Source organism: Ostrea edulis, chromosome 4, assembly GCF_947568905.1.
Source record: "Ostrea edulis chromosome 4, xbOstEdul1.1, whole genome shotgun sequence".
Classification (NCBI taxonomy): Eukaryota; Metazoa; Mollusca; class Bivalvia; order Ostreida; family Ostreidae; genus Ostrea; species Ostrea edulis.
The window spans coordinates 12,562,102-12,581,342 of NC_079167.1; the positions used below are offsets into that span (position 1 = coordinate 12,562,102).

The window sequence follows — 19,241 nt, forward strand, 5'->3', positions numbered from 1 at the left end:
TACCTTCTGTTCACAAAGAGGCGTTCATACCAACGTGATTTTAAAAAATATCATTCGGTGCTGAATGACGTGGCTGAGGACAGATCATTCGATATATCCTCATTGATTTCGTCGTGGTTCTACGACTGTTTGGTTAAATGGGTGGTCGTGTTATATCGTAAGGGCGGCGTTCATTGCAAGTACACCAGGAAGATACCGATCGATAGAAGATATCAGTCACATATTGGACCAATCACAACGATGTAGAAGCTGCTTTTATTATTTTTGTCAATGAGTTTATAAGCATTTGATAATGGATGGATACAAAGGAAACATCAGTTACGAAGTAATTGGAATTGTCATGAAAAATGTTTCAAATTCAACATATGATGAAGAGGAGGTATTGGAAAGACCATACCAAGTGTCGGCCGGCGTTTTGGCACTGCTTGCTGTTCTCTATGGATCAATCTCCATAATAGCGGTTCTAGGAAACACGCTAGTCATATTTGTAATTTTTAAAAATAAGAAAATGCAATCCATTACTAACATCTTTATCGCAAACCTTGCTTTTGGTGACGTCATCATTGGGATTTTTTCCATACCCTTTCAATTCCAGGCCGCGTTACTGCAACGATGGGTGGTTCCATTCTTCTTGTGTCCCGTCGCTCCATTTATTAAAAACCTGTCTGTGTGTGTGTCCGTTTTTACCCTGACAATCATCTCCATTGACAGATACATAGCGGTTATGTATCCTCTGAGAGCAGGCATCAAAATAAAAGTGGCTGTATTCATTCTCGTAAATATTTGGTTATTTGGCATAATCTCCAGTTTGCCTAACTTGATTTTCTTCGAAGTCATATACGTACCAGACGAGCCATTCGAAGGTGTCGTGAAACCATTTTGCTCACATTTATATCCCTCCGTAATGTTCAGGAACCTTCACATATATTATCTAGTTCTTATCCAGTATCTGTTGCCTCTACTGGTTATAAACTTCACATACTTTCGTATTGTGTACACAATATGGGTAGCGAAAGCCCCTGGACAATTTTTGGACAATCAGGAAAGTACCAGAACTAGGAACCGCAAAAAGGTACAGTACTTTGATTTTTCTTTTGAAAAAAATTCACGATTTGATCTGTAAAAACAAAAGGCCGGCTTTCTGCTCACAGAATACATATATTATAGTTTTTGCTTTGCTGGCATATCAAAATTATACATTTTACAAAGAGTAAGGTTTGGGAAAACCAACAAATAAAAAGAGATTAATATTGATTCAGATTAGTCGTAACTAACATGTTCTCTGTGACCATTGGCCTATTGCATACATAACAATTATAAAATTCAATATACAAAAAGGCCCATCGAGGTTTATAATAAATCTAGATATGCTTTTTGACCATGGGCATTTAGGGTCTTCAGGTATCACACCGGTAATTTTACTAATAGGGAAAAAATCAATAAAAATCAGTTGCAAAATTGATGCCAAGTAACGCAGTCGGAAATGTTCTCCGTTACATGTACCTGTCTCGTCTGCCGACACCGGAAAAATAACACTCTATGCGGCATTTAGAAGGGGTAAAAATGTACCCGCAAACAAGACTACCCTCAAATCCACGTGTTTTTCACATGTGTGGAAACAGCCGGAGTGCACTTCAGGAAGTAGCCTTAGCTACCAACATCAAATAGTTCCTTTGTAAATACTCGATTATTTCTACATATTACACAAAATTTCCTAATCAGGAGTACAAAAACGAAGAGCAAATAATAAGTGGAAATGAGAAAAATCGCGCATGATACAAATATTCTTTTAAATATATGGAACTCCAATTACCGGTGCAATACCTTTAAGATCAACTGCAAGTACATATAGTTCACAGGTTACCATCACTTCTCTCCATGTTTATTAATACTTTACATCAGATTATATCGGGTGAGCGCCAAGGATCGCATCGATGCGGAAATCAAAGGATATTCTAATCAGCATTAAATAAAAGTATATTAAAGGCTGAGATCTTCTGTCTTAAAGACGTTTTTTTTTCTATGGAAGATTCCCAGCTTGCCCCCCCCCCCCCCCCCCCCTGACTTAGAACTGAACATTCACAAGTACAACTTACTGGTACAACCGGTAGTTCAATGGGCAGGAAACTTGTTCTGAACAGTTTTGTTAAATTTGTATTGGATATCGTCCTCTAGCTATTTTGATATAAAAACTGGTCTCTGTTTTGAGCATTAACGTTGTCATGTCATGCCATGAAATTTAAGCATAAACCATTTCTTGCTATTTATTGCATGTGCTTGTCTAATTATTTCCTTCGGAATACAACCAGCCTTCACTTTTATCTCCTACTCCTCCAAATTATATTCGATTAGACCTATGCAATAAATTATTTTTAAAATGTCAAAATTACAGGAACAGATTTTGTAATCTATTTAGAAAATGTCTATTGATGAACTTTAAAAGTACATGTACATTCAATTTTTGTAAATAATTCCTTATGCAAATAGAAGAGGGCATGGTGTCCGTTCCAGCTCTCTAGCTCTCTCTCTCTCTCTCTCTCTCTCTCTCTCTCCTTATACTACTTTCGGTTTGCTTCTACATGGAACTGCTTCTTTGTAATGAGAATAGCAGTTCATACTAGTAAACGTATTGGTGATGGAATCAAGTCCAAAGAGAAGGACCTAGTTTAATTTACTTTATTTGATAAAAGTAAGGAAACATTCCTGTTATCTACAAAGATAATGGTGCTTTACTCCATATGCTTAAGACCCAGTAACAAGATTTTTTTAAACAGTAAAAGGTATCGGTCAGTCAAGATCTATCTTGAAAGAGCTTATTGATAATTATATTTACTAATTTATAGTACTATCGATGTACATGTATAAAATAAAAATCATAATAACTTTTCATATGTCGTTTACACATACATGTACAAACTTTGTTATGTTTTCTACATTTCAAAGAGTTATCTGTTTTTATGTAATGAGTGCACAAAGGTCCTGCTAAATCCACAGTTTCCGAGCATGATATAGATCTTAAAGCCATTGCCTCCAACAATCGCCCCTGTATGGTTGACAAACTAAATAAGATTTACAATGAAAAAGATGATATAGACTCTATTTGTTAACAGCAAGTTTCTCTTCCAAAAGCAACATCCTGATGATGCATGAAAAGTACTTTGTCTAGTAATCTCATACCAGAGATTAATCGGTATGTGTTTCAATACAAAGATAATTTACACCATGGAATTGGGCGATATAATTGTGTACGAACACTTTTCCACACCAATTACAAAAATATACTAATGGGGATAATTAGAAACAGTGGTACATGTATCTAAAACGTTAATCATTCATCAACTGATGATAAAATAGAATAAGTACAATATTGATTGGTTTTGTTTTACGTTCCGTCGAGAATGTTTCACTCATATTGAGACATCACTCGCTGTAGGTGAAGTATTACAAATTTAAGGTGGCTCACTACACCCAGAAATAGTTTCTCAAATCAGTGCGAATTGATTTTTAATTATAAAAGATATGATGATATACGATACGTGTATATGTCAGAAAGGCAAATAATATACAAATGTGGATAAAAACATTATTTTCAAACAAATCATTTCAACACATATGAACAAAAGACTGCGGGATTTGAACTCGAGATCTGCGGTTCACCAGCCCAATGCTTTAACCACTGAGCTACGATGATAGCCAACAAATTGATCGATATAAATAATTTCACAAAACATTTAAATCAACTCTTATCATTTAATTACATGTAAAACAAATAATTTTAATGTAGTTTCTCTCGTCAAAAAGCTTTGATTAACGTTTTTGAAATGGCGTGTAGGAACAATGTGAGTTTATGTCAGGTAGAGTCACTGAGCAGAATTAAATGCATTGGACGCCAAATTAAAGGTGCGATGGTTAAATGATGAATCAGATATGAAGGAAGAGGACAAGCGGTGACTCGATGTATGCTAAATTAAGTTGGAGGAGACGTTGAACACTAGTTGTGTCGTAGGAATGGTGGAAAGCGACTCGTAGGTTTTCGTTGATAAAGAAATCAAACGAATTTTTCATCCAATCAAAATCGCCGTAATTTGATCAAGACAATTGATATAAAATGATTCAGAAAGTGACTTAATAAACATAAGTCATTGGTCACAATAAAGTACCACAGTCAGGATGAATGCGCATTACATGTATGTAAATGTATGATTTCACATGTTCAGTATTTGTAATGCTTGCTACACATCGTCAGCGCTTCGAATTGATCAAATGACGTAAAGCGTTTTTTGATATTCCCTTGAATGTGTAATTATCCCTCCCCATACCTTTACACTTCACCTCCCAGCTGACGGTGCTGAATAATGTGTGTTGAATAACAGGCGTCAGAAAAGCAACTGTAAATCCATTAGTGGCTGTCAGAGTTATTATTAACCACAAAGGTGTTCTGAATCTTGCTAATCAAGCTTCTCGATGACATCGACGCAAAACAGGATGTATGATGCCGGAACGTGGCGGACAGATGTTAACCTTCCCGTACTCTGTTCTGTGCTTTTCTTGAAATTGTCCTACAACTTCAGTCTAGGGATGGTCCTACAGGTCAAAGCAAATGGTTGTACACGATTTGTAAGACTTGTTTTAGAAAGAGATTTCTTGCCAACGTGAAGTAACGCGGAGACGTCTGTAAAGAGGACAGTTTACATCCCCAAACATCTGGCAATGCCATTTTGTGATAGACCTGCTTACAGCAAACGAATTGCACACACAAAAAGCTTTTACGTGAGAAGAAAAAAATCTCTTGCTGTGGCTTTCAACTCAGTTATATATATCGACGACCTTTTATCTATTAACAATAATCATTTTCATTCATATGTCGATTTCATATATCCCTGTAAACTCGAGATAAAAGACACCAGAGTCCTCAAATCTGCTTAGATATTTTATTGAAAGTGAATACCAACGGCAAACTAACTACACTGTATTCATGTTTAGGATAAACTGGATAATTTCAGCTTCTCCGTCGTCAAATTCCCATTTTATGCAGTAACATTTCATAATTACCTGCATATGGTGTTCATATATCTCAACTGATTCGATACGCAATATCTTGTTCTGATTATGATCAGTTTTTAAATCGAGACAGGCTACTGACAAACAAGTTGTTGTTGCAGAGGTTCCAACAGTCTCGTTTAAAATCAGCATTTCGCAAATTCTGTGGCCGTTATAATGATCGTTTGCCAATACAACCTATCAATGGGTCAAATGCTGTCTGACTTGTTTCATACCGATTGTTAAGCCGTTCTTAGCACACTGATTTTGACTACGGATTACTCCATTTATCTGACCAAGTCATAGAGATCATGGTGGGTGTGACCGGTGGACATGGGATGCTTACTCCTGCTAGGCATCTTATCCCACCTCTGGTATGTCCAGGGATCCTTGTTTGCCCATCTCTTTATTTTGTATTCTTTATAAGGAGTTATGAGATTGATCACTGCTCGTTATCTTCACCTTTATAAGGAGTTATGAGATTGATCACTGTTCGTTATCTTCACCTTTATAAGGAGTTATGAGATTGATCACTGCTCGTTATCTTCACCTTTATAAGGAGTTATGAGATTGATCACTGCTCGTTATCTTCACCTTTATAAGGAGTTATGAGATTGATCACTGCTCGTTATCTTCACCTTTATAAGGAGTTATGAGATTGATCACTGTTCGTTATCTTCACCTTTATAAGGAGTTATGAGATTGATCACTGCTCGTTATCTTCACCTTTATAAGGAGTTATGAGATTGATCACTGCTCGTTATCTTCACCTTTATAAGGAGTTATGAGATTGATCACTGCTCGTTATCTTCACCTTTATAAGGAGTTATGAGATTGATCACTGTTCGTTATCTTCACCTTTATAAGGAGTTATGAGATTGATCACTGCTCGTTATCTTCACCTTACATTATCAGCTTCATTCAGGCGCTAAATTTTATTCAAACAATTTATACTTTTCCATGTAATGATATAGCTGTCTTAAAAAGCAAAGTACCGAACTTTATTATTTTTTTTCCTTAAAAAAATAGTACCTAAATACATCAAACTTTATTTAACAATTATCAATAGACTGTACATATTTTTGTATTAGTATACATTAATATGGAGCTGATTTGTAAGTGCTTAAAATATCTAATTTCCAATTAAACAGGTCATCATGGAATAGTATTTCATAGTTTACGTAACTTTGAACGTAAAGGAGATCATGTTAAATCACCAAAGCGATTGTACTGTAGCATTCCCTAAGTAGTTCTTCTATTTGGATTCTCCATTAAGGAATAAGGTGGTTCGAAGCCTCGTAACATTTGAAGGTAATTATAGATATGTCATCCTATAATCATTTCATTTCCAAAGTAATTAAGTGCAAAAAAGCGACAATAATGGAATAGTACAATCATCGTCTAGTAAGTTTACGTTTTTGCCCCTGTAGCGATAACTTCAAATGTAGGTAGTGACTGCCTCTTGGCCGTGCCCTCGATATTTGAAGGGAAAACCGAGGTTTCATGTTAATCATTGACACGATCATCGCATTCGTTCTCTGTAGATAGAACTGGGAACGTCTCCGTTATTTTGAATGATGGAAAATGTTCGATGATACGTTGATCAACGAACAAATAAACAAATTGTAAATGGGCACAATGACTGACTCAAAAGGTAAAAATTGACAGAACGTCCAGAAATTCTAACCGAATGTTAAATAATAAAAACGGTAAACTTTTATTCATATAAAAACGAAGAACAGGATGGTTTGAGAATGAAGTCGAATAAAAGACAAAATAGTTGCCATGTACTTGTTGAGTTTTGTGTGATCTGCGCTTGGAAAATATAATCAGATATGTTTTTCTTTGCTATTTCAGCGAGGCTTTTAAAATGTATACACATGAAAAAAAAAATTATCGCAACATCAACCTTTTTTCTGTCAGCTTAAGTATGATGATGAATTTCACACTTTAAGATAATAACAGTTTTCATATTTGACGTTATTTTTGATAGTATCACTTGATCTCTAAAAACATAAAAACACCATCAGTAAAATGTATTCATTGTCATTCTTTTTTAAAGATAAGAAAACATGATATTTGGAGGAAAAAATTCAGTAAATAACTATGGCTCAAGCTATTGATTCAAATGTCTAATATGAATGCAAGACAGTTAAATAAGGTTAAAATGTTGTAAACCTCAAACTAAATAACGGTTTTTTTTCCAGTAACGTATGTGACGGACTCTAAGCGTCTTCTTAAGCTTTTGATCAAACGTTGAATTTAATGTTGTGGTAGAGCTTGCTAATCCTGGTGCAATACCTGTGTCAGTTCATCTAATGATTCTTTAGCAAACCCGGCGACCAATAATGTCCCAATATGCTAAATAGGGTTCAAAGTTTAACTTCCAGCAGGCCATAGTAGTGCCAAAAACAAATTACTCTACGCAAAACCTCTTGCACAGCACGAGCATGATGTGGTCTGGTTTTGTCACCCATGAACACTAATCTTGGTTGAAGAATGAGGCACAACACTAGCAAGACTGTCACTATGGTAACTTTGTGCATTAAGGTTGCCCCTAACTGTGATAAGATCCAGCTTACAGTTGTGTATGAAACACAGACTCACACCATAACTGATCTACCACCCTAGAATCGTCTCTACAATATTTCGTTTCTAGTATAGCTTGCCGCCATACACGCATTCGTCCATCTGTGAGATGTAGCAAAAGCGACTCTCATCCAACCAATGGACTTTCCTTCAAGAGACTAATTTCCAACGATGGTGATCTTGACGCCATTGCATACGTGCTGTTTTGTGGTTGGGTGCACGATAGCCAAATGAGTCGATTCCGCAGTGTTCTTATTGAAAGTAAACGATTTGGAATTCATTCCATTTTTAAAGCTGAGCTATAGGTAAAAACGTTTCGTCTAAGCATCCTTCTGAGTGTATTGTCCTCCAGAAAAGATGTTTCACATGTACATGTACGCCTCACGTGTGGATCCGGGTTAGAATAGCTCCTCAGTACAACCCCTCCCCCCTGATCCGGGTTAGAATAGGTCCTCAGTACAACCCCTCCCCCCTGATCCGGGTTAGAATAGCTCCTCAGTACAACCCCTCCCCCCTGATCCGGGTTAGAATAGGTCCTCAGTACAACCCCTCCCCCCTGATCCGGGTTAGAATAGCTCCTCAGTACAACCCCTCCCCCCTGATCCGGGTTAGAATAGGTCCTCAGTACAACCCCTCCCCCCTGATCCGGGTTAGAATAGCTCCTCAGTACAACCCCTCCCCCCTGATCCGGGTTAGAATAGGTCCTCAGTACAACCCCTCCCCCCTGATCCGGGTTAGAATAGGTCCTCAGTACAACCCCTCCCCCCTGATCCGGGTTAGAATAGGTCCTCAGTACAACCCCTCCCCCCTGATCCGGGTTAGAATAGCTCCTCAGTACAACCCCTCCCCCCTGATCCGGGTTAGAATAGCTCCTCAGTACAACCCCTCCCTCCTGATCCGGGTTAGAATAGCTCCTCAGTACCCCCTTGCTTGTCGTAAGAGGCGACTAAATGGGGCGGTCCTTCGGATGAGACCGGAAAAACCGAGGTCCCATGTCACAGCAGGTGTTGCCCGATAAAGATCCCTCCCTGCCAAATGGCCATAAACGACGAGCATAGGCCTACATTTTTCAGCCCTTCATCGGCAGTGGTGACGTCTCCATATGAGTGAAATATTCTCGAGAGGGACGTTAAACAATATTCAATCAATCACGTGTACGATCTTTGACGTACTGGTACTTTCTGACAATCCTACAGATGGTTGAATGATGGCCTGCTTGATCAGTTTGTCTTAATGACATACTTGCTTCTCTCTTTCCAATATTCTGCTATTCGGATTGCATTTGCGACTTGCGGGAGACCCATAATTTTGATGTGATAGAAAAGTATTAAACAATATGTAATTTGTCAAACTGCACAAGTAAAGTGAATAGCAAAAGCATTGTGTACAAAACTCGCAATTCTATTGATTCTCGACCAACAGAGTGCACCAAAGACAATTGAATATAGGTACATATATATTATTTACAAACTTAGGTAGACACTGAATTGCGTTTCTGAATTCAAAGTCATTGCTCTGTTTTAAAAAAAAATTGTTAGGGGGTAACTTTGGCGTTGCAATCCTTTTTCCATGTGTATGATAAAACATCAATGAAGGAAATTTCTTTTAATTATCACACAGTTGCATACCTCATAAATAAGTATTTGGTAATTTTATATATAGATTAGCAAAAAAGGTGAAATTACTTTTCTATTCCTCACTTTAATGGGTAATTTTTCCGGGTTTCCTCAACAATATCTGATTAGTCCACAGAGAGCCCTAGATTTGTTTCTCTCCAGCAATGCCAGATTTAAAGTAATTTGATGTAAATTTCCATGACAATTGCAATTTCTGTTGAAATCCCTTGTACCGTGAGAAAGCAATTGGCACCGGCATATCTGGGCCTGCCATAAAATTCTAAGAATTCAACTGACCATGATTCTATAGTGAACATACTGTAGAAGATCAATCTGTAACTCGATTTCTATTTTATGACATATCACAAATGTCCATGAATTCTTGGCCCAAAGTAAAGCGGTCAGTTTTGTAATGAATGGAATAAAGAGTACTTTTTTTTCTAACAAAATGTGCAAATAGTTTTAGCAATATTGCAACATTTAAAATTTTCAGACTGAATTTGCTATTTCTGTCAATATGACATGGAGATTCTGAGGTTCTATACGGCCTGATTCTATTTATTTTGACAGTATGTAACTAGATTTCAGAGTCTCAGTAGAAGATAAACGATCATTTAACAAGAGAGACTATCTGGTGTCGATTTGCGATTTTATTAATTGTAATTTCGCTTCAAGGAGAGTAGCGTAATACCCCAATTTTACAAAACACCGAATCTCAATTTGCTTCTAACAAGCGTTCAATCAAACACATTGTACATGTATATCATGGCTTTGTATTCGTTCCTGGTTATTTTTGCGGTTTCTGAACATAATCTGTTTTTGCTCCATTTCAAATTCATACATACATACATGCATACATATACGCACGCACCCACACTGTTTTAAAACAAGTGTTTATAGTTTTAGAATGTGAAATCTATCATTGAACCCCAATAATATTGTACTTATCATTGCATAAACTATACGCATGCGCGTTAAAAATATTTCACACGTATGGGCATTTTAAAACATTTCGACCGAGTGGTTCTTCAGAAGATTTTTTAATGACTCCACCCTATTTCTGCATTTTCGTGATTATCTCCCCTTGAAGAAAGGTATTGCCCTTCAATCGAACAAACTTGAACTTTGTCTCATCAACACTGTTTTTTGTTTTCAGTCAAAAACTTTCCGACCACTAAAAACTGTGTCAATGGTTCTCTGCTTCTATCGCAATTAGAACTACCATTTTAGTATATAGATTTGTTTCTGAGAAACTCCTTTAAATGCTGGTATAAGTTATGTGACTATTTGTTATTGATAAAGGTGTTAATTATTCGTTTGAATTTTCCCTTGTGTTGACTTTCGTCGTAATTTTTTCGGGTAATAGGTCATGCCAAAGTCACGTAATTCGTCACCTTGACGTTGCCGTACTGCATAATGTTTTAAAACAATTCATCGTACATCGAATCTGAATTGATTTTGCTAATTTCTTTCATTAAAACGACAATTATGGACTAACGCAGATTTCAAAGCAAACAATATTCTGTATCATGACAATAATAACGGGACACAGTGAAATGAATTCACTATGATAGTATTTGAGTTAAACAGAGGACGACACCTCAGTTTTACAGGTAACAGGCGCCTAATGTTTGAAGATACAAAACGAAATCCACATTATTTTGTGTAATTCTAAGCCATTGAAGATAAGTCTGTACATTGTTGAAGCGTTGCAACAAGCGGGCTGCATCAGCAAATGCATAAAAAGTGGTTTAAAAGAAGGTATTCTGATCTTGGTATTAGAACTTTAAAGGTCCTCCCTTTGAATAACAGGGACTAAGCCCCTATGCTTTGAATAGTAGCAATATCCGGTGTTAGTGATACACAGTGAACCTGTCATTTGAGCAAAATGCTGTCTGACGTGTTTCATGCCAACTGAGGTCGTTCTTTGCATACTGATTTTGACTATGGATTATTCCGTTTACCCGATCGAAATATAGGGTTCATGGTGAGTGTGACCGATCGACAGAGGCTGCTTACTCCCTCTAGGGACTGAAATGCCCAGGGATTCATGTTTGCACTACTCTTTATTTTATGTTTTTATAGAGGTTATGAGATTGATTACTGTTCGTTTATATTTTCACTTTTTTTTTTTTTTTTTTTAATCTTTTTAAGTTTCTGGGGCTTAGTGCCTTTATCAACATCCTTGCTAAATTTTTGTTTCTTTTTTAACAAGAGGCCAACAGGTCTTATTGGTCACCTGAATACTAGTTAAAAGTATCACTAGTCCCAAGGGCTATAAAATCTATAATAAAATCCTGTTCTAAGCTAAATTTAGAATTAGTATAAAGCAAAATGCGTTCTTAAAACTCAAATACCCTCAAAAGTGCACATACTAATTAAAAGCTTTACATAATATATGTACATATACATTGTATTAACATAAAACGATATGACTAATTGGATCTCTCGAATCAAAACCCTGGGATTGCGAAATTCACCATTTTTTGTACATTCTTTTCCTAAATATGCATTTAATTTTTATACTGTATCAGCAAAATTAAAGTCATTCAAATGATAAAGAAAATAATCACTATAATAATTTTGGTTCCATTTTGAAACAAAGCCCTTACCCCCCCCCCCCCCCCCCCCCCCCCCCCCCCGAGTCAGAACCTCTACCATGGGGATCATGAAATTTACCATTTTGGTAGAGGCCTTCCTGCTCGACATCACTATGTATTTAGTTTTTCTTACACATGTGCTGATGTAGACGAGAAGACTTTTGAAAATTGATCAATTTCTGACAGTTGTTGCCCCGCCTCTAAGGCCCGAAGGGTGCAAGAGTGCTGAACCTTACAATTTATGTCACCCTTGTTTCAAAGATGCTTCAAAATATATCTGAAAAATGTTGAATCGTTAATACCATTTAGGTCCACCCAAATACCAAAACCCCTACCCTGGGATAATAAAATTTACAATTTTGGTAAAGCTCATTCTAAACATTGATTTAGTTTCAATTTAGTAACAATAGCAGTAAAGATGATGTTTTTAAACGGTTTACACATAAATACCATATAACAAGTTTGACCCCGCCCTGGAGTCAGAACCTTTACCCCAGGATCATAAAATTTACAATTTTGGTAGAGGTCTTCCTGCTTCACATCACTATACATTTAGTTTTTCTTACACATACAGTGTATGCGGTTGTAGAAAATATTTTTAAATATTGGTCAATTTTTGCCCCGTCCCTAAGTCCCAGGGGTACAGTCATCTTGAAATTTGCAAGTTATGTCCCCCTTATCCCAAAGATGATTCATACCAAACTTGAAAAGAATTGGAATGGTACTTATCAAGAAATTAAAAATGTTCAATTGTTAACGCACGACGGACGGTATCGTGTGATACGTCATCTTCTGGATTAGGAGCAGTGTTGTCGCACGTGATAAAAGACGGGACGGAGCACCCGATCGCATTTGCATCAAGAACCTTAAATAAGGCTGAAAGGAATTAATGACAGTCAAATTGACAAGGCAGCTCTTAGTACTGCGTTTGGTGTTTAGAGGTTTCACACTTATCTGTACGGTTGCGAGCTTACTTTGATAACCGATCATCAGCAATTAGTGTCAATTTTCAATCCTAAGAAAGGAATTTCAGTAACCTCCGCCGCATGAATGCAAAGACATGCAATGTTTTTAAGTCGATATACGTATATCATTGAATATCACAATACAAAACGCCACACGAATGCAGACAGATTGTCAAAAATTCCTCAGGAAAAGGAACTTGGAGCCGTAGATTTAACTGATGTAGCGGATATATTTGCACTCAGTCATATGGAACAATTGTCACGTGTTACGCACCAAGGAATTGACGAGAAACTTCTAGAGACAAAATGTTGTCAAAAGTGAACCAATACGTTGTTAATGGTTGGGCTGAAAATTACGATCCATATCTAAATACTTCCTTCAGTAGAATGAATGGACTGCAATTCAGGGTTGCATCATATGGAAATGCAGAGTTATAATTCCACTACGCTTTCAGAATAGAGTACATATACTTGAAATGTTCCATCCAGCTCACCCTGGAATCGTCCGAATGAAACTTTTGACGAGAAGTTATGTTTGGTGGCCGGGAATCGATTTGGAAATCGAAAAACTTGTCAAAGGTTGTTCTGGATGCCAGAAACAACGCCACATTCAGAAAACCGCGTCCTTACATCCGTGGGGATTGCCGTCAGCTCCAGGGAAACGTATCCAGATTTATTTTGCAGGACCATTTTTAGGAAACATGTTTCTTATTGTCGGAGACTCACATTCAAATTTCAAGTTATTCCGATGCAGACAACCACGTCAACTAAAACAATTATTATTTCGCGAAATAAATTTGCAAGAAACGGATTACCGGAGCAAGTTGTTTTCGATAATGGCTGAAAATTTTGAGAAATTTATGAGGCTAAACGGAATAAACCGCATTCGATCAGCACCCTACCATTCTGCAACAAATGGCCTGGCAGAATGTTTAGTTCAAACTTTTAAACAAGGTATGAAAGCCATGAATAAAGAAAATGCGGATATTCATAAGAAGTTAGCAAAGTTTCTTCTTACATACAGAATCCCGTGGAGATCCGAGTTAGAAAAGGTCCTCAGTAACCCTTGCTTGTCCTAAGAGGCGACTAAATGGGGCGGTTTTTCGGAGGAGACCGCAAAAACCGAGGCCCTGTGTCACAGTAGGTGTTGCACGGTAAAGATCCCTCCCTGCTCAAAGGCCCTAAACGACGAGCATAGGCCTAAATTTTGCAGCCCTTCACCGGCAATGGTGACGTCTTTTTATGAGTGAAAGATTCTCGAGATGGACGTTAAACAGTATTTAATTAATCAATCTTACGTACCGAAACACACCACAACAAACGAAACGCCAGCAATGTTAATCTTAGATGCCGTTTTGACCTTGTCAAACTTGACCTGGGACGAACTGTTGATGATAAGCAAATCTGCTAATTACAATTACATGTACTACTAAAGCAGATAAATTAAGAGAATTCAACACTGGACAACGAGTGGCCGTTAGGGATGACCGCCGGAAGGAGAAATGGACCAGCGGAAAAATCATTCAGCGCAAAGGAGCACTGAATTATGAAGTAAAAACGCAAGCTGGGGGAATTTGGAAACGACACGCTGACCAAATCAGAGATACTGTACCGAGGCTGACTCTATTCCGAGTTCCGTCGGATGTGGTCATATCAATTATCGGTGATGAAACACAAGAGCTGATTGTGAAACAGACGAGACATCTGACCAATTACATGTACCTGCGATAATTAATGCACCACAGGAACGCCGATATCCGTTACGAAGTCTGTGGTCAAATTAAATTTGTGAATGGCTGTTTGTGTAACACGGAATGGGTAATAATATCTCCCATACACATGTAACTGCCAATAATCAGCAGTGGTCGTAGTGCGCGAAGAAATAGAAGTTTCTTTTGCAACCACGTTAGTTTTGTAAATATTTAGGAACGTAGTAAACGTTATTTGTTGTATATCTTTTACAATTATTTGTTTAAGGTTATTTTCGAATATTATTTTATCTAATGGACAAAAAAAAAAAATGTATTTTCGCATTCATCAGGGTAATAAATAACACTCCATGGCCGTATAAACAATACAGGGAACTGGTGAACTTTACTATGTATTCGGACATCAGCATAATAAAATGATACAGGTAATCTGTAAAGATGTCTTCTGGTGCTCATTTCTTATGTTGAATAATAAGAACAACACAACAATTATTAGTATACAGACGTCATAACTTATTTACAGAAATAAGTGCCTGTGCTTCACAGTAGTAATTCAAAATGCTACCCCTTCACCCATTTATACACACACACTTAGAAGCTCCTAGTTTCTTTCTGGTAAAACTATAATAACGATGAGAACGTCCCAAACCACCCTTTAATATAATTATGCATATTAATGAACTGGGCTTTAAAATATCAATGAATAGTGTACTTCCATTGACTTATGTGAAATGATCTAACCGTTCTGAGGGTCCATAATTTGATACATATAAACTACATACTATGACGTTCTAATTAGGCCGCTGGATCCTTTGTGTGTAGGGTGAAGATGCGAGGGAGTGAAATTGCGAGAGCGAACTTTCGAAAAATAAGTAACAAAAACGCGAAGGTAAGGGAGCGAAACAGACATTGCTCCCTGTCCTCGCATTTAGAGAACGTTTAGTAAATTTGACCATGTGAACCCAAATTTTATAGAGGTCATCTACTCCTTATGGTGTACCAAGTTTGATGTCTGTCAAGCGAAGGGTTCTCAAGATATTGAGTGGACACTGGACAGTATTTTCTTATGTCCATTTTGACCCTTGAACTTTGACCATATGAATTATAAATAGGGGTCATCTACTCCTTAGATGTACCAGTGTACCAAGTTTGAAGTCTGTCAAGCAGAGTTCTCAAGGTATATTCCTATGTCCAGTGTAACCCTTGACATTTGACCATGTGACCTCAAAATTTTAAGGGGTCATCTATTTCTTACAATGTATCTGCGTACTACGTTTGATGTCTGTCAAGCAAAGGATTCTCATGATATTGAGCGGGCAGTATTTTCTTTTGTCCAGTTTGACCCTTGAACTTTGACCATGTGACCTCAAAATCAATAGGGGCTATTTACTCCTGAACATGTACCGCTGTACCAAGCTTGATGTCTGTCAAGCAAAGAGTTTTCAATATATTGAGCGGACAGCATCTTCCTATGTCCAATTTGACCCTTATCCTTTAACTATGTAACCTCAAAATCAATAGGGGTCATTTACTTTTAAAGATGTACCAGTGTACCAAGTTTGATATCTGTCAAGCAAATGGTTCTCTAGACATTGAGTGGTCAGTATATTCCTATGTCCAGTTTGACCCTTGACCAATCAATAGGGGTCATATACTTCTCACAATGTACCAGTGTACCAAGTTTAATGTCTGTCAAGGAAAAGGTTCTCAAGATTTTGAGCGGAGAGTACCTTCCTATGTCCAGAATGGATTAACCCTTGAGCTTTGACCTGAAAATCAATAGGAGTCCTCTTCTTCTCACAATCAACCAACATATGAAATATCATTACAATCAAGTGAATGGTTCTCAAGATATTGAGCGGACAAAATGTGGTATACCGAAAGACCGACCGACAGGTGCAAAGCAATATGACCCTTTTCTTTGAAGGGGGCATAATAAAATCAAGGAAAATGACGACAAATATAACATAATAAAACCGAATTATTTCCGTCGATCACAACAATTTACTCCCGTTGTTGCCTTTACTGCTTACATACGTTATATCCAGGAAGGTCATGATCCTTCATTGTTGAACCAATCATCTATGCACTTCACAAGACTCGCATTTATTTTATGCGAGACAGAGCAGTGTTTTCCCATGTGAAATAAATAAAAGATTCATTACAGGCAATCAATTAGTCCTGGATATCTCCCTCGAACAAAAGGGATAATACAAGAAATTCCAAGAAATAAAGACAAAAGACAACGCCGAAAATGATAATTACTGTCATTTAAATGTCAATAAAACTTGTATTGACCGGTTTGCAACATTTAAATCCATCGTTAATGAGGTTTTGGTTTGAATTGAAATTGAATTTCATGACCCGTTGGACGTTCACCTCCCAGAGCAAAGATTTCACCAGTGATTTTGATATCGAATAAACTCTCGACATACGAAAAGGTTTAATAACCATTTGGACTGTCGTTTTAATGAGAATTTGAATTAGAAGTAAGCATGATTTATTATAGGCCGCATGAGCTTCATTTGCATACCATCATGATGCTACTTCGATATTTAATAAATCAATTTAGCTTCTTTTACTTTATAAGCATGGGTGGGTTTAGGATTTCAATTTAGAGGGGTGTGGAAAAAATCTAAGAGACAAGGGGTCTGTTGGTCGCTTTTAGGTCCCCAGTTCGCCCTAATGTAAGCATTCAACTGTATTTTAATAATGAAACCAGGTGAAAAACCAATAGAATTTTCAAATACATGTACATACATGTATGCTTCAGTCTAACTTGGATATTAATACTGTTTTAGTTTTCAAACTTCATCCAATCATGTTTGCTAGCGCTGTTGGCTACCTGTGTCTAGCATCTTTTTAATAGACAGTCCGTATTTTGTATGTTTTCTCTGAACTTCCTCAATATACATGGAGTAGCACAAGTACATGTAAGTTTAAGATCTCGTGAGGCACACCTGTTGATTTAAAAAAAAAAGATTTATTTTAAGTTCTGCCGCAATTATAATAAGATACATTCGACATTCAAACCGAAAATTATATATATATATATATATATATATATATATATATATATATATATATATATATATATATACATGTATATAGTTTGAAAACTCTTTAAAAGTGCTATTTCATAAATGATAGTACTATCAATGCTTTTTCTAAAAAGTGAGTATTCAAATTAACAATATTTTAAATTTTGCTTCCATTTCTAAATAACACATTCCATAGTTCAATTTCCGTGTGTTTCTTTAGAATTAATAGTTTAGAAAATTAAAAATTTTAGCGGCCGATGTGATGCTTTCCATCAAAATTATCTTGTTTGAAGTTTTGTGACTCTTTCATCAACTGATCGAAGACTGATATCTTTCACGAAAATCACTGATAAAAGAGAATTATCGATTCATTAACTGTGCCCTTGTATTGCAGGTATATATGCAAGAAAGTACATGTAGATAAACCATCAAGAGCGTTTCTTCAAAATACTACCAAACTGATAAAATTCTTAGAAGTAAAACTGTTGAAAATGATAAACATTTTTTTTCACTTAAGCACATAAGTCATATACTAAAACTGATTGTAACATTATTATGTTATATCATTTCAGGTTGTGAAAATGCTTATCATCGTTGTTTGCTTATTTCTTATTTGTTGGATGCCCCTTCATATCTACCAAATTTTGTCACAGATACACCCTGCCATTAACGAGTAAGCTTTCCATCATATGTACGTGTTGTCCAAAAGTATTTTCTATTATCTATTACCAGTATGTTTGCTGTATAGTTATTTTCTATTATCTATTACCAGTATGTTTGCTGTATAGTTATTTTCTATTATCTATTACCAGTATGTTTGCTGTATAGTTATTTTCTATTATCTATTACCAGTATGTTTGCTGTATAGTTATTTTCTATTATCTATTACCAGTATGTTTGCTGTATAGTTATTTTCTATTATCTATTACCAGTATGTTTGCTGTATAGTTATTTTCTATTATCTATTACCAGTATGTTTGCTGTATAGTTATTTTCTATTATCTATTACCAGTATGTTTGCTGTATAGTTATTTTCTATTATCTATTACCAGTATGTTTGCTGTATAGTTATTTTCTATTATCTATTACCAGTATGTTTGCTGTATAGTTATTTTCTATTATCTATTACCAGTATGTTTGCTGTATAGTTATATATTTTTGTATTTAGGTATGAAAATATACATATTATATGGTTCTGCTCCAATTGGCTGGCTATGAGCAACTCATGCTACAACCCGTTTGTCTACGGTCTACTTAATGTAAGTATAGGCAAGTATTTACGGTCTACTCAATGTTCAAGTAAGTATAGGCGAATGTATACGGTCTACACAATGTACATGTAAGTATTGGCGAGTGCTTATTATCTAGTCAATATAAGTATAGGCGAGTGCATACGGTCAGCTCCATGTAAGTATAGGCGAGTGTTTACGATCTATTCAATGTTAGTGTAGGAGATTGTCTACGGTCTCTTCAATGTTAGTGTAGGAGATTGTCTACGGTCTATTCAATGTTAGTCTAGGCGATTGTCTACGGTCTATTCAATGTTAATGTAGGAGATTGTCTACGGTCTCTTCAATGTTAGTGTAGGCGATTGTCTACGGTCTATTCAATGTTAGTGTAGGCGATTGTCTACGGTCTATTCAATGTTAGTGTAGGCGATTGTCTACGGTCTATTCAATGT

General features: G+C 36.5%; 1 protein-coding gene across 1 annotated transcript in view; it reads left to right on the forward strand.

The window, feature by feature from the left end:
- The first annotated feature begins 296 nt into the window (after positions 1–296).
- Positions 297–19,241, forward strand: part of LOC125670383 (RYamide receptor-like) — a 32,344-nt gene continuing 13,399 nt past the window's right edge. Inside the window, exons 1-3 of the mRNA XM_048905507.2 lie at positions 297–1,072; positions 18,133–18,233; positions 18,729–18,819. Coding sequence (XP_048761464.1) covers positions 341–1,072; positions 18,133–18,233; positions 18,729–18,819 — 924 coding nt within the window. The 5' untranslated portion in view covers positions 297–340. The remainder of the gene's footprint in view (positions 1,073–18,132; positions 18,234–18,728; positions 18,820–19,241) is intronic.